Below are 19,177 nucleotides of genomic sequence, written 5' to 3' on the forward strand. Positions count from 1 at the left end.
GAGGATAATGGCTTCCAGCTTCATCCATGTCCTTGCAAAGGACATGATCTTGTTTCTTTTTATAACTCAGAAATAAGACCACCCATCTACAACCATCTGATCTTCGACAAACCTGACAAAAACAAGCAATGGGGAAAGGATTCCTTATTTAATAAATGGTCCTGGGAGAACTGGCTGCTCATGCAGAAAATTGAAACTGGACCCCTTCCTTACACCTTATAAAAAAACTAACTCAAGATAGATCAAAGACTTAAATGTAAAACACAAAACCATAAAAACCCTAGAAGAAAATCGAGGCAATACCATTCAAAACATAAGCACAGGCAAAATCACCAAAAACAATTGCAGCAAAAGCAAAAATTGACAAATGGGATCTAATTAAACCACATTTTCCTTAACCATTCATTTGTCAATGGACATTTGGGCTGCCTCTCCCTCTTGGCTATTGTGAATAATAATAATAGGTGCTATGAACATGGGTGTACAAATATCTCTTTGAGATTCTGCTTTAATTCTTTTGAATATGTACCCTGAACTGGGATATAATCATATGGTGATTATATTTTCAATTTTTTGAGAAATCACTATATTATTTTCCATAATGGTTGCACCATTTTACATTCTCTACAACAGTGAACAAGGGTTACAATTTCTCTACATCCTTTCCAATGCCTGTTATTTTCTGTTGTGATAGTGTCCATCCTAATGAGTATGAAGTGATATCTCATTGTGCTTTTTATTTGCATTTCTCTTATGATTAGTGATATGGAGCATTTTTTCATATGCTTGTGAGTTATTTGTATGTCTTTGGAGAATTGTCTATTTAAGCCCTTCGCCCATTTTTTAATAACGTTATTTTGTTGTAGGAGTTTATAATATATTCTGGATATTAACCCTTTATCATATATATAATTTAAAAATATTGTCTCCCATTCTGTAGGTCATCTTTTTTCTCTGTTGATTGTATCCTTTGATGCACAGACCTTAAGTTTGAAATCATCTCATTTGTCTTTTGTTGTTGTTGTTGCCTGTGTTTTCAGTGTCATATCTAAGAAACCACTGCCAAATACCCTGGAGCTTTTCCCTTATGTTTTCTTCTAGGAGTTTTATAGGTTTAGGTCTTATGGTTAGGTCTTTAATGCATTTTGAGTTAATTTTTGTATATGGCATAAGGTAACAGTACAACCTCATTCTTTTCATGTAGATATTCAGTTTTCCCCACACAATTTGTTGAAGAAACTGTCCTTTATTGTATAGTCTTAGCACCCTTGTCAAAGATCATAAAGAGCATGTATAGAAGGGTTTATTTCTGGACTCTGTTCCATTGGTCTATATGTCTGTCTTTATGTCAGTACCACACAATCTTGATTACTGTTGACTTACAGTATGTATTGAAATCAAGAACTGTGAGGTCTCCAATATTGTTCTTTTTCAGGATTACTTTGGCAATTTAAAATCTCTTGATTTTATATGAATTTTAGATTTTTTTTCCTGTAGAAATTACCATTGAGATTTTGATAGAGATGGCATTGATTCTGTAGATTGTTTTGGGTGTTATAGACAGTATAAAAATATTAAATTTTCCAGTCTATAAACACGGGATGTTTCATCATTGTTTTTATATCATCTTTGATTTATTTTGGTTATCTCTTACAATTTTCATTGTATAAGTCTTTTGCCTCCTCAGTTCACTTCATTCCTAAGCATTGTATTCTTTCTGATACTTTTGTAAATGGGGTTGTTTTCTTAATTTCCTTTTCAGATTAGTCATTGTTAGTTTATGGAAATACAACTCATTTGTGTGTTGATTTTGTATCCTGCAAATTTGCTAACATCATTTGTTAGTTTTAGTGGGTTTTTTGTGGGATCTTTAGGATTTTCTTTATCTGGGAACAGATAATTTTACTTCTTTTCCATTTGAATGCCTTTTATTTATTTTTCTGGTCTTAATTGCTGTGACTAGAGTTTCCAGTACTGTGTTGAATAGAAATGGCAAGAATAGGCATCCTTTCCTGGTTCCCGTTCTTAGAGGAGAAACTTTCAGTTTTTCGCGATTAAGAATCATTTTAACTGTGGACTTTTCATATGTGACTTTTATTATGTGTAGGTACTTTCCTTCCATTCTTCATTTGTTGAGTGTTTTTATCATGAAAAAGTGTTGAATTTTGTCAGATGGTTTTGTGCATCAATTGAGATGATCATATGTTTTTACTTCTTCATTCTGTTAATGTGGTATATTATACTGATTGTTTTTCACATGTGGAACCTTCCTTGCATTCCTGGTATAAATCCAACTTGTTCATAGTATATAATCTTTTTAATACGAGAAGTTTTGCATCAGTATGCATTAGGGATATTGGTCTGTAGTTTTCTTGTTGTGATAATGGATTTACATTTAAACACTATTGGTGAGTAGCTCCTGAGAAATGCCATACATTGTAAACATCTAAACTGGCTTAAGGACTCTATAATAAAGTTGTTCTATGTATAATGTCACATTAAAAAAATTTGGTGAAATTTGCTAAAGAGAATTCAGAATTAAATACAAATAGAAATATCTTAAAAATCTCCTTTTGTATTAAGGATGTTTAATTCCTTGCTGACAAAGGAATGTCTTCTAGGATGTGGACAGGAAATTCTTATACATACATTCTTATAGAATGTAGGAGAAAAAAATGTCTTCCTCTGTGCTTGATCTGATTTCTAACATTCTGAGTTTCCATGGTTGATTGGTTGGTTAGTTGGTTGAAAAAAGGTGTGTATGTATGTCAAAGAAAAATTTGAATATTTCAACACAGTTATCTCAAATCATATAATTTAAACTAAAATGGGGGCATTAGCTATAATAATGTTCAAACTATAGCCCCATAAAGGCTATTTCTCAATACTAATAGACTGTTTTGGAAGTCTCTCACACAACTTTAATACATATTTTACTTCTTGGTACATTTCCTTACATTCAATTGAAACATAAAAATTAGTTGAGGCTGGGTGCGGTGGCTCACACCTGTAATCCCAGCACTTTGGGAGGCCGAAGTGGACAGATCACGACGTCAGGAGATCCAGACTGTCCTGGCTAACGCAGCGAAACCTTGTCTCTACTGAAAATACAGTTAGGCGTGGTGGCACGTGCCTGTAGTCCCAGCTACTCGGAAGGCTGAGGCAGGAGAATTGCTTAAACCTGGGAGGCAGAGGTTACAGTGAGCTGAGATCGCACCACTGCACTCCAGCCTGGGCGACAGAGTGAGACTTTGTCTCAAAAAAAAAAAAAAAAACAGTTGAAATTCTATCTCAGTTATGAAAGGTAGCTTTATTCTTTTGGTTTTCTATTTTGAGTTATGATTGAGAAATAACCTGTGGCAGAAGTTTTCTTAACAATGTATTGTGGCCAGTGTACCTGTTTCAAGATTACTCTAAACAGAAACAAGAGCGAAATAAATTTGTGGAGTTAATAATAAAAATGTTATTCTCTGTGGTATGTTTTCTTTTCTTTTTTTTTTTTTGTTTTTAGGACAGGGTCTTGCTCTATTGCCCAGGCTGGATTGCAGTGGCATCATCTTGGCTCACTGCAACCTCTGCCTCCCAGGTTCAAGCGATTCTCCTGCCTCAGGCCCCTGAGTAGCTGGGATTACAGGCACGTACCACCATGCCTGGCTAATTTTTGTATTTTTAGTAGAGAGAGGGTTTCACCATGTTGGACAGGTTGGTCTCAAACTCCTGACCTCATGATCTGCCCCCCGCCAGCCTCCCACAGTGCTGGGATTACAGGTGTGAGCCACCACGCCCAGCCTGTATTTTTTCATTTCATAGAATTTCCAGATAAAAGTCAGAATCAACTAATTTTATAATACTGAAAAGTTTTGCAAATACAAGCATGTCACTTAATGATGGGGATGTGTTCTAAAAAATGTGTCATTAAGTGATTCCGTCATTGTGCAAATGTCATAGAGTATACTTACGTAAACCTAGGTGGTATGTAGCCTATATGATATATGTGGCCTATATGATATACCCTATTGCTCCTAGGCTGCAAACCTGTATAGCATGTTACTATCCTGAAGGCAATGGGCAATTGTAACACAATGGCAAGTGTTTGTGTATTGAAACATAAAGGTATAGTAAAAATATGGTACTATTAATACAATTGTATGGGACTACCATTGTACATGTGGTCCATCATTGGCCAAACTTTCCTTATGGTGGCACAAGACTACATAATAAATGGTAAAGTAACCAGACTTGGAGATGGGGAGGAGGGAGAAGAATTCCAAATGTATGTTTCCTCCCACAGACTAGCAGGCATCTAGTTTCAGGCGACACACTTAAATAATAATTTCCTACTCCTGTCTCACACTTGCCAGAATCTGGATTTGATTTTTTTTTATTGTTAGACCAGTAATGCAGTTTTCATACTTTGTATAACAAAAAAGTTGTAGGACTTTTCCTTCTTACTGTGAAAATATGACTCATTAAATACATAACTTTTAGTACTGGCTATTTGTATTCTTATACTCTTAGTCACAAAGATAACTAAGTTGTTTTACAAAGTCAAAAGGTCAATAATAGCAGCTAGCATGAATTCAGAGCTTGCTATGTATTGAGCACTGGGTTTAAACACATATGCTCTATTTTATTAGATCCTTATAGCAGGGAAGTGAAGAATACACTAGTCACTGAAGTTCCTTCAGTGCTCAAGACTCAAGTGCACTATAGCAAGACAAACACCAGGAAACATGTAACTCTGCTTCGAATACTTTAGCAAGTGAATGGCCCAGTTTGGGAAAGCAAGTCAAACACTGGATCCATAATGGCTTTTTACACCTGATTGGAATGCAGAAAAAATTGAACCATTAACTAATATTATCTTTGTCAGCAGGTGAGCAGTACATACCTGACTTCAGAGGACTGTATTGAAATCAATATATGATGGTTAATAAAAACAAATATGCTCCGCTTTCCTTCTTTCACTTGTCGTCTGACAACCACTATTTAGCTAAAACTAAAACAGCTTAGAGATACAAGATGATGAATAACAAATATTATTAACTTTTGTGAGCATATAATGTGAGTCAGCTACTACACTAAGAACTTTACATAGATTCCCTTAATTTTCTCAATAGTCCTATGAGAACTGTACTTGTACGAGCAACCCCATTTTATAGCTGAAGATACTTGAGGCTTCGAGAGGTTATATAAACATGTTCATGGTCAACAGTTATTAAGCAGTGAGTGACATTCTCACGAGATTAATGAAATCATCTGTGTGAGATACAAATACATCTATTGTGTATGTTTGTGTTTTTAATGGAGACCAATGGTATGACAGAATGAAGTCCTTTTATTAGTCAGTCAAGATCTGATGTGGCTATTCGAATACAGGAAAGACTGATGTTTTCCTTTTTTAGTTATGTTAAGTTAACTTTAAAAATAATAGCTTTATCAAGATGTAATTCACATAACATAATTTGCTCATTAAAATGTTTGAGTCAAGAGTTTTTAGAATATTCACAGAATTGTGCAACCATCACCACAATCTTTAGAATATTTTCATCATCTCAAAAAGATACTTTGTAGCTTTCAGCACCCTTCCCACTGTGCCCCCCCATACCCCTGGCCATAGGCAACTACTAAATTACTTTCTGTCCCTGAAGGTTGTCCTATTCTGGATACTTTGTATACGTGGAATCATACAATATGTGATCTTTCATGACTGGCATCTTTCAAGCATGCTTTTGATATTTTCATCCATGTTGTAGGATATTAAATTAACTTTTTGCATAGAAATAATTGAGCTAGAAAAGCATTGGCTGAATATGTCTGCAGAATGTACCATTTAGAAAAGAAAGAATTCCAGGAAACAAATGGGGTATTAACTAAAATGTAAATAACTAAAAATTAGCTTTGAGTCTTTAATAAACTACCTTTCATGTTTTGCTTTTACTAGGAATGAACTTCTTTTAATTTTTTAGAGCTATAAATACATGTAGTTTCTAAAGACATCTTTGTTTTTAAAGAAAAGACATCTGCAGGCTTTTTCTTAGTGTTCCTATTAAGTATGTATGAGTGTGTGCATTTGTGTGTGTGTGTGCATGTTTAGTGACTTTACATGTGTATACATACAAATGTACACAGTAATATATGACTTTAGTGGTACATGGAATCTCAATTTCATTGTAAAAGTGAAGGAGTTCTAAAACTAGTTTTAGTATAGTATGTGGGATATAGTAAGAATGTCCTATAATTTAAAAGCCTATTTGGTGATCTTCAATAGATTTTGAATGTATTCGATACTAGATTTGCAAGTGACTATGCCTTTTTAGTAAACAAAAGAAAGGCTATAATGTAGAAAGGATATGGAATAAGCATAACATCTGTCCTAATCTAATTTTCAGGCACATCTCCAGACTTCAATTTGGCTGAAATAACTCATGCCACGGACCTGTGCACATGCCTGGAATTGAGAGACACAGTTAAAAGACTCCAAATTGCTTTCTGCCTTTTGAAAACTCCTGAAAACCATCCCTTTGGACTCTGGAATTCTACACAGCTCAACCAAGATTTTGCTTGAATGTTTACATTTTCTGCTCGCTGTCCTACATATCACAGTATAGTGTTCACGTTTTGTTAAAACTTTGGGGTGTCAGGAGTTGAGCTTGCTCAGCAAGCCAGCATGGCTAGGATGAGCTTTGTTGTAGCAGCTTGCCAACTGGTGCTGGGCCTACTAATGACTTCATTAACTGAGTCTTCCATACAGAATAGTGAGTGTCCACAACTTTGCGTATGTGAAATTCGTCCCTGGTTTACCCCACAGTCAACTTACAGAGAAGCCACCACTGTTGATTGCAATGACCTCCGCTTAACAAGGATTCCCAGTAACCTCTCCAGTGACACACAAGTGCTTCTCTTACAGAGCAATAACATCGCAAAGACTGTGGATGAGCTGCAGCAGCTTTTCAACTTGACTGAACTAGATTTCTCCCAAAACAACTTTACTAACATTAAGGAGGTCGGGCTGGCAAACCTAACCCAGCTCACAACGCTGCATTTGGAGGAAAATCAGATTACAGAGATGACTGATTACTGTCTACAAGACCTCAGCAACCTTCAAGAACTCTACATCAACCACAACCAAATTAGCACTATTTCTGCTAATGCTTTTGCAGGCTTAAAAAATCTATTAAGGCTCCACCTGAACTCCAACAGATTGAAAGTTATTGATAGTCGCTGGTTTGATTCTACACCCAACCTGGAAATTCTCATGATTGGAGAAAACCCTGTGATTGGAATTCTGGATATGAACTTCAAACCCCTCGTAAATTTGAGAAGCTTAGTTTTGGCAGGAATGTATCTCACTGATATTCCTGGAAATGCTTTGGTGGGTCTGGATAGCCTTGAGAGCCTGTCTTTTTATGATAACAAACTGGTCAAAGTCCCTCAACTTGCCCTGCAAAAAGTTCCAAATTTGAAATTCCTAGACCTCAACAAAAACCCCATTCACAAAATCCAAGAAGGGGACTTCAAAAATATGCTTCGTTTAAAAGAACTGGGAATCAACAACATGGGCGAGCTCGTTTCTGTCGACCGCTATGCCCTGGATAACTTGCCTGAACTCACAAAGCTGGAAGCCACCAATAACCCTAAACTCTCTTACATCCACCGCTTGGCTTTCCGAAGTGTCCCTGCTCTGGAAAGCTTGATGTTGAACAACAATGCCTTGAATGCCATTTACCAAAAGACAGTCGAATCCCTCCCCAATCTGCGTGAGATCAGTATCCATAGCAATCCCCTGAGGTGTGACTGTGTGATCCACTGGATTAACTCCAACAAAACCAACATCCGCTTCATGGAGCCCCTATCCATGTTCTGTGCCATGCCACCCGAATATAAAGGGCACCAGGTGAAGGAAGTTTTAATCCAGGATTCGAGTGAACAGTGCCTCCCAATGATATCTCACAACACCTTCCCAAATCGTTTAAACATGGATATCGGCACGACGGTTTTCCTAGACTGTCGAGCCATGGCTGAGCCAGAACCTGAAATTTACTGGGTCACTCCCATTGGAAATAAGATAACTGTGGAAACCCTTTCAGATAAATACAAGCTAAGTAGCGAAGGTACCTTGGAAATATCTAACATACAAATTGGAGACTCAGGAAGATACACATGTGTTGCCCAGAATGTCCAAGGGGCTGACACTCGAGTGGCAACAATTAAGGTTAATGGGACCCTTCTGGATGGTACCCAGGTGCTAAAAATATATGTCAAGCAGACAGAATCCCATTCCATCTTAGTGTCCTGGAAAGTTAATTCCAATGTCATGACGTCAAACTTAAAATGGTCGTCTGCCACCATGAAGATTGATAACCCTCACATAACATATACTGCCAGGGTCCCAGTCGATGTCCATGAATACAACCTAACACATCTGCAGCCTTCCACAGATTATGAAGTGTGTCTCACAGTGTCCAATATTCATCAGCAGACTCAGAAGTCATGCGTAAATGTCACAACCAAAAATGCCGCCTTCGCACTTGACATCTCTGATCAAGAAACCAGTACAGCCCTTGCTGCAGTAATGGGGTCTATGTTTGCCATCATTAGCCTTGCGTCCATTGCTGTGTACTTTGCCAAAAGATTTAAGAGAAAAAACTACCACCACTCATTAAAAAAGTATATGCAAAAAACCTCTTCAATCCCACTAAATGAGTTATACCCACCACTCATTAACCTCTGGGAAGGTGACAGCGAGAAAGACAAAGATGGTTCTGCAGACACCAAGCCAACCCAGGTTGACACATCCAGAAGCTATTACATGTGGTAACTCAGAGGATATTTTGCTTCTGGTAGTAAGGAGCACAAAGACGTTTTTGCTTTATTCTGCAAAAGTGAACAAGTTGAAGACTTTTGTATTTTTGACTTTGCTAGTTTGTGGCAGAGTGGAGAGGACGGGTGGATATTTCAAATTTTTTTAGTATAGCGTATCGCAAGGGTTTGACACGGCTGGCAGCGACTCTAGGCTTCCAGTCTGTGTTTGGTTTTTATTCTTATCATTATTATGATTATTATTATATTATTATTTTATTTTAGTTGTTGTGCTAAACTCAATAATGCTGTCCTAACTACAGTGCTCAATAAAATGATTAATGACAGGTTGGGGTTCCCCTGTGCTTTTACCAGTAGCATGACCCCTTCTGAAGCCATCAGTAGAAAGTACTTTGTCCTCCAAAAAGCTAACATACGGTTTTGAAGCAGCATTGAAACTTTTGTAGCAATCTGGTCTACAGACTTTTAACTCAAGAAGCTAAGGCTAGACTTGTTACCTTTGTTGAATGATGTTAGTTGACTGTACTGTAATGTTGTATCAACTGAATTGAATGTTTGCCTTTAAACAATGAATTTTCTTTTTCTTTCCTTTTTTTTTTGTAATAGTTAAAGAGGCTTAGAACAAGCTAACAGGCAATAGAAGTATGTATATCAGATTTTTTAATGTAACAAACTACATGTTAATTGTTATCTTATTCTTTTTATCTTTAGCAGACACTTTTAAAAGAAAAGACAATTTTGTTGTGTTTAACTCACCAACACGTGGTGTGTAATGAAGATAGAACTATAATAAATTAGTTTTGTTCTGATTTTTTAGAACACTTGCAATAATGTATCATTTATAGTTCTTGCTAGTTGCAGTAGTAATATTTTTCACATCCATAAAAACAACTACGAAAATAAATCAGCTGTAGCATGTTGCTTTTTAAAGCTAGGCCCTAAAAGGTTTTAATTCTTTTTCTAAGGGAAGAAATGTCTATTTTACTTAAGATATTTTAATGAACAGGATTTCTGTATTTTAAATAGTACTGACTAGCACCTAATGGGCAGTGGGAGGGTGGTTCATATGAAGAAAAAAAGGTGTATTGTTGTATCCCATGCATTAATAAAGGTAAATATATATATACCAATATATTCATATATAGACACACACATCCCAACCTGTCACACATAATGTGTGTGTATATATATGAATATATTGGATATGTCATTTCTGTAAGAGTTTTGTTAAAACCTGATTTTCTTTTGTAGTATCCACATTCTTCATCAAAGTACACAAACATCTATGGAGTGTCACAAACTGTATGACATGTTATTTCTTTTTAACAGTTGTCTATATGCTTAGACCCATATTAGTCTCTATATCTGTGTGGTGATATCTGCTGAGACAAGTAAATGATTAATAGAAAACAAAACAACTTCCGTACAGTTGACATTTTTCATCCAAATATATATAGACAGTTTTGGAGAATCGTTTCAAGATTATAGAGGGAACGTGTAACATTTAGAGCAGATGGAGCTAGGTTTAGGTAGAAGGCCAGAGGGCAGAGGGAGGGATGGGATTTAATAGGTAAAGAAAAACTCATTTGAAAATAAAGGTCGTTTCAAAAGGCAGCTGCCGCCAGGCACACACCATTCCATCAGACAGGTGCCAGACAAGCAAAAGCAAGGAAAAGTTGGCAGAAACAAAGTCCAGGTGATGTAGACTGAGATATTTCTTTCTTTGGCAATATCTTGGTTTTGTGAATCACTTTAAAAAAAAATCACTTTCTTCCCATTCTTAGGGGGTTTTGGCAAACAAATCTTGAAACAAATGAGCTGCAACAGAAAAATAAGAAGTACCTGAGCTCGAGGCATCCCTTCCCAAAGCCTTCGCTTATTGGTGAGAAAAACCTGGGCCCAGGGAGGGCTTGCAGCTTATCCAGGTCAGACTCCTGCCGGTTCAGCGCTCTGCACTCCATCGATTGTTCAAGGCCCAGCAGCCTTTTAGGTTCCTGTGCAGGGCCCCTCTTTTACAGTTCTGAATAACCCCTAGTGCCCCTGCTTCAAAAATGCATTTTGTCCTGAAGTTCCCATTTACTCAGGATACATTTTAGCACAGGGCAGATCAGACTCTCTATTGTTAGTATTGCAAAGTATGTATGGGAAACACAGAGAATTGGAGCTGCATTGAATGCAAACTTGGGGTGTTTCCCTTGAGGAATTCTTGTCTTCAAACGTCTGCAGAGAGTAGTGGACCATGTTACAACTTTCCTGTTCGTCTGTGAACCATGAAAAGGGATAGCACTGATGCATTAGACCCTCAGCAGCCTGCAATTGCAAATCTGCGAGGCTTCATTCAGCCCATAAAAACAAACATTTGAACTTACACAGAATGAGCACTTAAATACGGGTGCAATAAATTAAGGGAAAAACCTCAGCCATTTCTCCATTCTGAAGATATAGCAAGCACCGGGAAATCTGAGATTTTTCATCAACAATATCTTCTGCCAGCCCAGTTTGGGGGGAAAAAAAAACCCTTTTACATTTTTCTTCGGTAAAGTACTGGAACTTACTTTTCCCTGTCTGTGCTAATGAGTTGATTTTCAGCTGATAGAAAACAAAATGATACAGTACTTTTTTCCTTGGCCAAGTATTTTCTCATTGGTATTTAATTTGATAAATTAGACAGCCAGTGAAATTAGACATCAAACTAGGTCCTGATGGATAATGAATGTTATGTCACCTTTAACAGTGAAGTGGTTATTATAGGTCACTTTCTAATTTCATATTTTCCCTTTTGCTTTCTGCTGCCCTCAGGGTATATAGTGTATCTCTAACCTGGTTTTTCAAGGTTATTTTTGGAGCAGTTTCTTAAAACAGGCATTCCCTGACTTGCTCATTTAATTAATGAAAAATTGAACTGATGCCATGGATATAAAAACAAATGCAATGTTTGATTGTCAGTGTTTCTGATTTGGCAAAAAGGAATCATCTCTATTTTTTTTTGCAAACAATATCAAAGTGCGTATTTTCTCTCATGTGGTTTCTATTTATTGAATCATTCATTTGTTTGCTAAGGACACCATAGTCAACCCCTTACTTGGTGTTTGCTTTCTATTTCTGTATTCATTTTCCAAGGCATTTTCTTTTCTTTATTACTGTTTTCACCATTGGTGGGGTAGGGGTAAGCATTTTATATCTCCAACAGTTTGCTGGGAAAAACCACACTTTTTCCCTTTCTATTCACTGGAAAGGGAAATGTAACTACTTCTGATGCATTCTAAGTACAAGTGGAAATGCTTTCTTCACCTCACTTCTTTCACTCTGGCCTTGCTTGCAAATAGACTTTTTTATTGTTATTCAAAAGGGATTAGCTTGGAAGAAAAAAAAAATGTTTCTTTAAAGATTGGTGATTCAGAATCACCATCCGGAGGTCTAGAATAATTTTGACCTGGAATCTCTGCAGGACTTGATCTAATCTGGTGTGGACAGTTCCCCTGCCCCAACCCCCACTTCCCCCATAAGCACTGATACCAGCTTCTTTAGTAAAAAGGAGATGCTGAGGGAACTAAGGATTTTTATATCTGCTGGTTCAACATTGCCCAGAACAGGTAAACAGAACTAAATGGGTTTCTCATATTAAAGAATTCCTAGGAGACTTGATGGCAGGAGATGACAATGAAGGCTTTCTTTATGTCTTCAAATTTATTTATCTTTTCTTGTTTAAGGAACCTTATATGCTGGGAATCTGAGGTACATTCCAAAACTATACTTATATCAGGCTAAATTTTAATTCTAATCTTGAACTCCCCCATACTATTCTCTGTTGCACACTCCTAAAATTTTGAAATGTATAGATTTTTGTGGAGAAGACACCAAACTCTCTTTCCTTAGCAGAAAACCATGGAAAGCTTTTATAAAATTAATGACAAACTCAAGTGTTTAGCTCCAAAGCTTAAATGGGGAAATGTGAAGTTCATATAAACTGAGCAATTTGCAAGGGTACCTGACATGCCTGAAAACACAGGGAACAGCCAGACAATGGCTCTTGCATAATTACCAAATTGTGGAGTTTGTGGATGTGTTTATATTTAGGAAATCATCTAGTCCCCCTCCCAAGTTTATATGGATGCCGTAAGATATTAAAGTGGCATTATGCATTTGCCCTCCTGACAGCCCATTATATCAGTTGTATATTAAATATGAAGAAATCCAGTATCGTACCTCATGAAAGTATTTCTGGTCACAAAGTGGGTCAGATCATGCCTCTCCTTTCCACCTGGGCCTCCCTGTCTCCCTCCCATAAGATTAGATTGACAAAGTAAATTTCAGCCTGGGCCCTGACAGAATGATCATGAATTCCTAGTAAGGGGGGGTATCCTGAATTAATAAGGTAGCATTTTAATGCATCAGTCTGCATATTCGCACATCTCATTCATATAAACAGAGGACAGTGGTCGTGAGAAGGAAAACAAACCATGTAATTGGGGCAGACAGGACTACATTTTTACAGCTGTGACTTAAGGAAAAGTGGGGAGAAGCATTTATTGTGCATCTAGCCATCTGCTAGGAGCTGCACATAGATTACTTACATTGAATCCTTTCAGTTGCCCATGTCATCCCTGTGTTAGAGAATAGTGTTTACTCAGCCTCACAGAGCCAAGCAACTTGCCTGAAATCTCACAGCTGGTAAAAAACAACTGAGACTTAACTCAGGACTGTGTGACTAAAACCAGTAGTTTTCCAACTGTATAATGGTCCACAAGCTAAATCTAGGTAGGAATAGAGAAGACATAACTCCCAAATATTGAGCATTTGAGTTAGGAACATGGAGAAGAGGGAGGGTCTAATTTAAGACTCAAACCTGAGATCAGTATACGGAAATTACAAGCCAAAGAGGAAAAAGTAAAGGACAGGTCTTCCGTGGTTGTGACAACAAACCCATACATTGGAAGAAACTGAAGCTGCAAAAGAAAAATAAGCAATCAGTCAAAATGAGAGTGGGTGGGAGTAAAAGTAGGTCCCAAATATGGCCATATTTTGAGCACTTATGCTTCAGATGCCGTGCTGAGCACTTGGCCTGTATTATCTTGTGGAATCCTCAATAACTTTGTAAAGTAGGTATTCAGGTCCCCATTTTTCACATAGAGAAACTGAGCCTCAGTTCATCACTGATAAGTGATGAAGCCAAGCAGCCCTGGCTATCAGACTCCAAGGCCCAAGACTAACCATGAAACTATGTTCTAGCTGAAAAGGCACTCAGAGTACTGGGCTGGCCATCTCATTGGCCTAATGGATTTAGTTCTTCCTGAGAATGAGAAACAAAGAAAAAGGTAGGTGTCATAATCTTGCAAGGAACCGCCCCACAGAAGGCTTGTTAATGTCGCATTTAATGCCACAGCCTTAGATAAGAAAGAAAATGCTACCTTGCTGTTTTTCTTTTTTAACCATTAATGTTAGTCTCCCATTTTAGTTATATACCACATCAACCAGAGCAAAGACTTGGTCTGATGCTGTAAGTAATCTCATCTTAACTTTCCTATAGATCATTCTGGGGGCTGGGGGTGCTAGGAGGATAAACTCCCTGGAGAACTGTTAGTGAAGAGTTTTATGCCTAATCCTGTATCTTTGTGATCTCAATAGCCCCTAATTTAAAAATATATTACTTTCAATCTTGTAAGAGGCAGAGACTGGTTTAAGTATCTCCTGTGCTACTGATGAAACTATGAAAAGAAGGCGACCATGAATATTAACCAAAATATATGCTTTCATATTATTTTCTCACTTATCAGAGCACCACACACTTATTAACGGTACTTGATTTTACCAAATTTTTGTTCTAACTATCTTAGGGGTGCTCCCACCATCATAAGATGGTTCGTGTTTGCAACTCATTTAAAAATCGCATTTTTTCTTCTGATTATAACAGTAGTATATGTTTACTATAGAGAATCTAGAGAAAAATGTTTATTAAAAATAGAATTCCACAACTCAAAACCAGATGAGATTTTGGTACACTTCCTTCTATTCTCTTTTTTCTCTGTGTATATATTTATATATGTATATATACATATAATTATAAAAATATATACCTTTATGAGTATAGAATTGGAATCATGGTATATATAGCTTTGTATACTTTTTTCTATTATGCAAAATGTAAACATCTTTTTATATTATTAAACTATCTTGGAAACCATGGTATTAAAGACTGTATAACCATCTATCATATGGATATTCAGTAATGGAACAAGTCCTTTTGGAAGCATTTTGTCTCTTCCATGTCAAACACCAGGGACGTAAAGATGAGCCTACCCTACCCCTGCTCTCCAGGATGTAGTCACAGAGGAAGATAGACATCCACATAAAGGACCATCCAGTATGATGACTGCACGGAGAAGATGAAACAGCACGACAGCACAGGGAAGAAGAACACTGGTCAGATTGGGGAGCTCAAATTTCAGATCTCACTACTTAAGCTCAGAATGAAAAGATGAGCTGAGGGCTTCACAAGCAAGCGTCCAGAGGGAGGGCATCCTAGGCAGCAAACAAATTGCCGTGATCACAGGCTTTCCAAGGAAGTGGAAGAAGTCTTCCCAGAGGACTTGGGGATTCTGGAGGCCTTATGATAAAGGGGAAAGGGCTCCTAAAAATACAGGATAACTACATTGGAAGCTGAAGTAGGAGAGAAACTACAGCAAGTTTTTGTGCAGAGGGGAGAGGGAGAGGCTGGGTTGTATGAGGAGCCTATGGTCCCCAGATGAAGCTTTATTCCCAGTTTAATTTTTAAAGCCATTCCACATAATCACTGGGGGGAGTGCCTTCCTGGTGAGATAAGAGAAGCTCGCAAGAGCAATTTGATAAACCTTCCAAGCCCTGGGACCTCAGTGTGGAACCTCAGCTGTGGTAATATGTAAGACACAAGCATTAAACAGAAGTGAGATTGCCCTAATTGCTTAAGACTATCCCAGTCAGTGGCTTGCACTTAGTACAGGTTTTCTTTGGTGTCTGTGGTGTCAGGAAAATAGGAAGTGCATGTTTGGAAAATTGAAACTGATTATGTGGTGTTTAGAAGCACAAATGAATCCTCTTCAGCTTGTCCTTTGCCTAGTAAATACAAATATTTCTAGTTCACTTGCTTAGACAAAATTCTGATCCTTTTTTTAGTGTAACAAACAAGGCCTTAGACTTGGAATAGTAATAAAGAACCATACTTGGATACATGTACCCCCAAACTCACTTACTGCACCCCTCCCTTTGTTTCCAAAAGTAAAACAGGTCAAAGACATTGTAGTATAACTTAACACAAAATACCTCTGAATCTAGATTCTATTCCTGTGGGATTTTCCTTGGGTTTTTAATTGGATTGATTTCTGATCATGGAAATTCCTGATAGCAAGAAGAGATTGATAGAAAAGGTTATTTTCCCCAATTCTGCTCTTAACAAGTATATGGGTGGACATTATACTTCTTGTTGTTTTGATCATTAGGAGATTTGTCCAAGGCAGATTCCATCAACACCTCCTCTGAATTATTGGTCTCTCTCTGGAGAAATACTCAACTGACCATCTTACAAAAAGCTTAATTTCAATTCATTTCTCCAGACTTAGAAGTTATAGTTAGCTTCCCATTAACTACATAAATTGAGAGGAGCAGTTTGTAAACAGTGAAAAACACTGGACCATCCAAAAGCCAATAGAGGTTTGTTGAATGAATGAAGTCATTCACAACTTTGACTTTGGAGTGAATAGTAAGTTTTTGCTAGAAGCAAATGCATTCATCTCCCTGGTTATACTTTGTTTTGTCTGGTAATAGATTTCTGGACTGTTGCAGAGAGCAAGCTGGCATTTGGTTGATTTGGGGGAACAGATTGCATTTCTTAAATTTTCTTTTTTTTTCTTCCATATTGAGACCTGGGAAAATTTCCCTTAACTTCATTCCAAGTTTGTGGAAATCATACAACCCAGGACATCTTGCTTGGGCTGAGCCACTTGTAATGATCTGGGATTGTGTGAATTTGTCTTCAGCTCCCCAAGGTGCTAATCTGAACACACAACACAACAGCTTACATTTTCTGGGCACATAGCAACTCTCAGTAGATTTGGTCAGATGAGTACCTATTCTTTATAGTTCAGTGGGGTACACTTTCACAGTTCCTCAAACTCTGGAAGCCTCATTCAAAAGAGTACAGCCATCTTTTTTTTACCCCAGCAAATTTTGCACTTTGGAGATGAATACTGGGAATTAACACACAATCTTCCTCTTGTAGCACAACTACCAAAGGTCAGGTTAGGGAGAAGTTTGGGAAAGAGTACTGACACCAGAGGAGGAATGAAAGAAAGCCACACAGCCACTGTGGAAATGTCAAACAATGGAGATGGTGTAGTCAGAAAATACTGCTTAGGGGCAGAGTGGTAGACATCTCTCTCTCCCTCAAAGCTCTGTAACATGAGATCCTGGTGGGAGTAGACAAATTATAACTCAAAGTTTGCTGAAAGAAGAGCCTTTTAAACTGGCCTCTTAGGAAACAATCTCTCCTTTTCCCTCTTCTTTTTCACTTTCTCTAAGCAAAGCTGTTCAGAATTTCTACAGACACTCTTAACACCGCTCTCATTTGGGTTATCTTCTTCTCTGTAGGCAACATCCATTCTGGGGAGTGAGGAAAGCTCAAAATTGGATGTAGAAGAGTGGAGGCAGAGGTCTGGACTCTAAGGATCCTAAAGTTTTCTTTTTAAGTTGTCCTGGCCAGTTCCCCAGGGAATACGGAAAAAAGGCATCCAGAATAAAAGCTCTGTCCATGCATTCTAAAAAAAAAAAATGCATATGACAGGCTTGACCATCCCTTGGTTAGTCATCCTGAAGGTGAAAGAATGATAGATAAAGTCTAGAATGGCTAGCAGTCAGAGCCGAATGGCTTGGTCAGTTCAATTCTAACCCTAGTCCTTTCTCTTCCTCCATGAAAAGTATTAAGGTAATTAAGCTACTTATCTTTTCTAATTTACTGGCTTATACTTCCACATCCCTACTTCTTGTTCTCTGTATTGCAGTTCCACTAGACTGCTTTTCAGAACCTTGGTCATACCTTCTCACATTCACGTAGATCTCTCACTGAAACACCCCCTCCTTTTTCCCCTGCTTAAAATCCTCACTCTTTCCCTGGAGCTTTTTAGACAAAGCCTTCGAAGAGCCCAGATTAAGTTAGTTTTGCCTGTCGTACCTTCTTATATTAGGCTATTCTCTCCTTCTTAGCAACTGTTATGGCTGCTGACTTTATTCACCACTGGAAGATATTTGCCTTATTCACTACTGCATGCCCAGGGCCTACGACAGTACATGGCCCCAGGTAACTTCTCGATTGTTTTCTCCCCACTTTCTAAATAATAAGTAAATGTATGCCCAACTTCTGACCCAAGGACTGGGCACTTAGGAAACACAATTTTAGGAGCAGCCCTGCAAACTCTTTTCTCTCACCCCAATTTTTTTCCTGCTATTCTCCCCCACCACAACAGCATTTCTACTTTTCCTTAGAGAGTACAGTCCTTGTATTTATTTGCTGCGGCTGCCATAACAAAGTACCATAGACGGGGTGGCTTAAACAACAGGAATCTATTTCCTCACAGTCGTCAAGGCTAGAAGTCCAAGGCGAAATGTTGGCAGGGTTGGTCTCCTCTGAGGCTCTTCTCCTTGGCTTGTAGATGGCTGTCTTCCCCTTATGTCTTCACATGGTCTTCCTTCTGTGTGTCTCTGTGTCCTATTTCCTCTTCTTTTTTTTTTTTTGGAGATGGAGTTTCACTCTCGTTGCCCAGGCTGGAGTGCAATGGTGTGTTCTCAGCTCACTGCAACCTCTGTCTTCTAGGTTCGAGTGCTTCTCCTGCCTCAGCCTCCCGAGTAGCTGGAATTACAGGTGCCTGCCACCATGCCTGGCTAATTTTTGTATTTTTAGTAGAGACAGGGTTTCACCACGTTGGCCAGGCTGGTCTCGACCTCCTGACCTCAGGTGATCCACCTGCCTTGGCCTCCCAAAGTGATGGGATTACAGGCATGAGGCACCGCATCTAGCCCTATTTCCTCTTCTGATAAGGACACTAGTCATATTGTATCAGGGTCCACCCTAGTGACCTCATTTTAACTTGATTTTCTCTAAACAGACCCTGTCTCTAAATGTAGTCACATTCTGAGATACTGGCAGTTAGGGACTTTGGGGAGACAATTCAACCACAACAGTTGGGAGTCCTGCTTGGATGAGTATGTCCAGGTAGTTGACTGTCATTGTGACTCCTGGGTAGGGCATACCCTTCACAATGACATATGAAACAAGTTCCACTTTTCTCACTCACCAAATGGGTGCTCCCAACCTGATATGTCTCATCAA

The 19,177-nt window shown here is 38.2% G+C and overlaps 1 protein-coding gene across 2 annotated transcripts in view; it reads left to right on the plus strand.

Annotated features, from left to right (window-relative positions):
- Positions 1-18,576, plus strand: part of LRRN1 (leucine rich repeat neuronal 1) — a 56,691-nt gene extending 38,115 nt beyond the window's left edge. For both annotated transcript variants that reach the window (XM_032149537.2, XM_032149538.2), the window contains exon 2: positions 6,393-18,576. In XM_032149537.2, coding sequence (XP_032005428.1) covers positions 6,671-8,821 — 2,151 coding nt within the window. In that variant the 5' untranslated portion in view covers positions 6,393-6,670 and the 3' untranslated portion in view covers positions 8,822-18,576. The remainder of the gene's footprint in view (positions 1-6,392) is intronic.
- The last annotated feature ends 601 nt before the right edge of the window (positions 18,577-19,177 follow it).

The sequence above is a fragment of the Hylobates moloch genome, unplaced genomic scaffold (assembly GCF_009828535.3).
Source record: "Hylobates moloch isolate HMO894 unplaced genomic scaffold, HMol_V3 SCAFFOLD_4, whole genome shotgun sequence".
NCBI classification, from domain to species: domain Eukaryota; kingdom Metazoa; phylum Chordata; class Mammalia; order Primates; family Hylobatidae; genus Hylobates; species Hylobates moloch.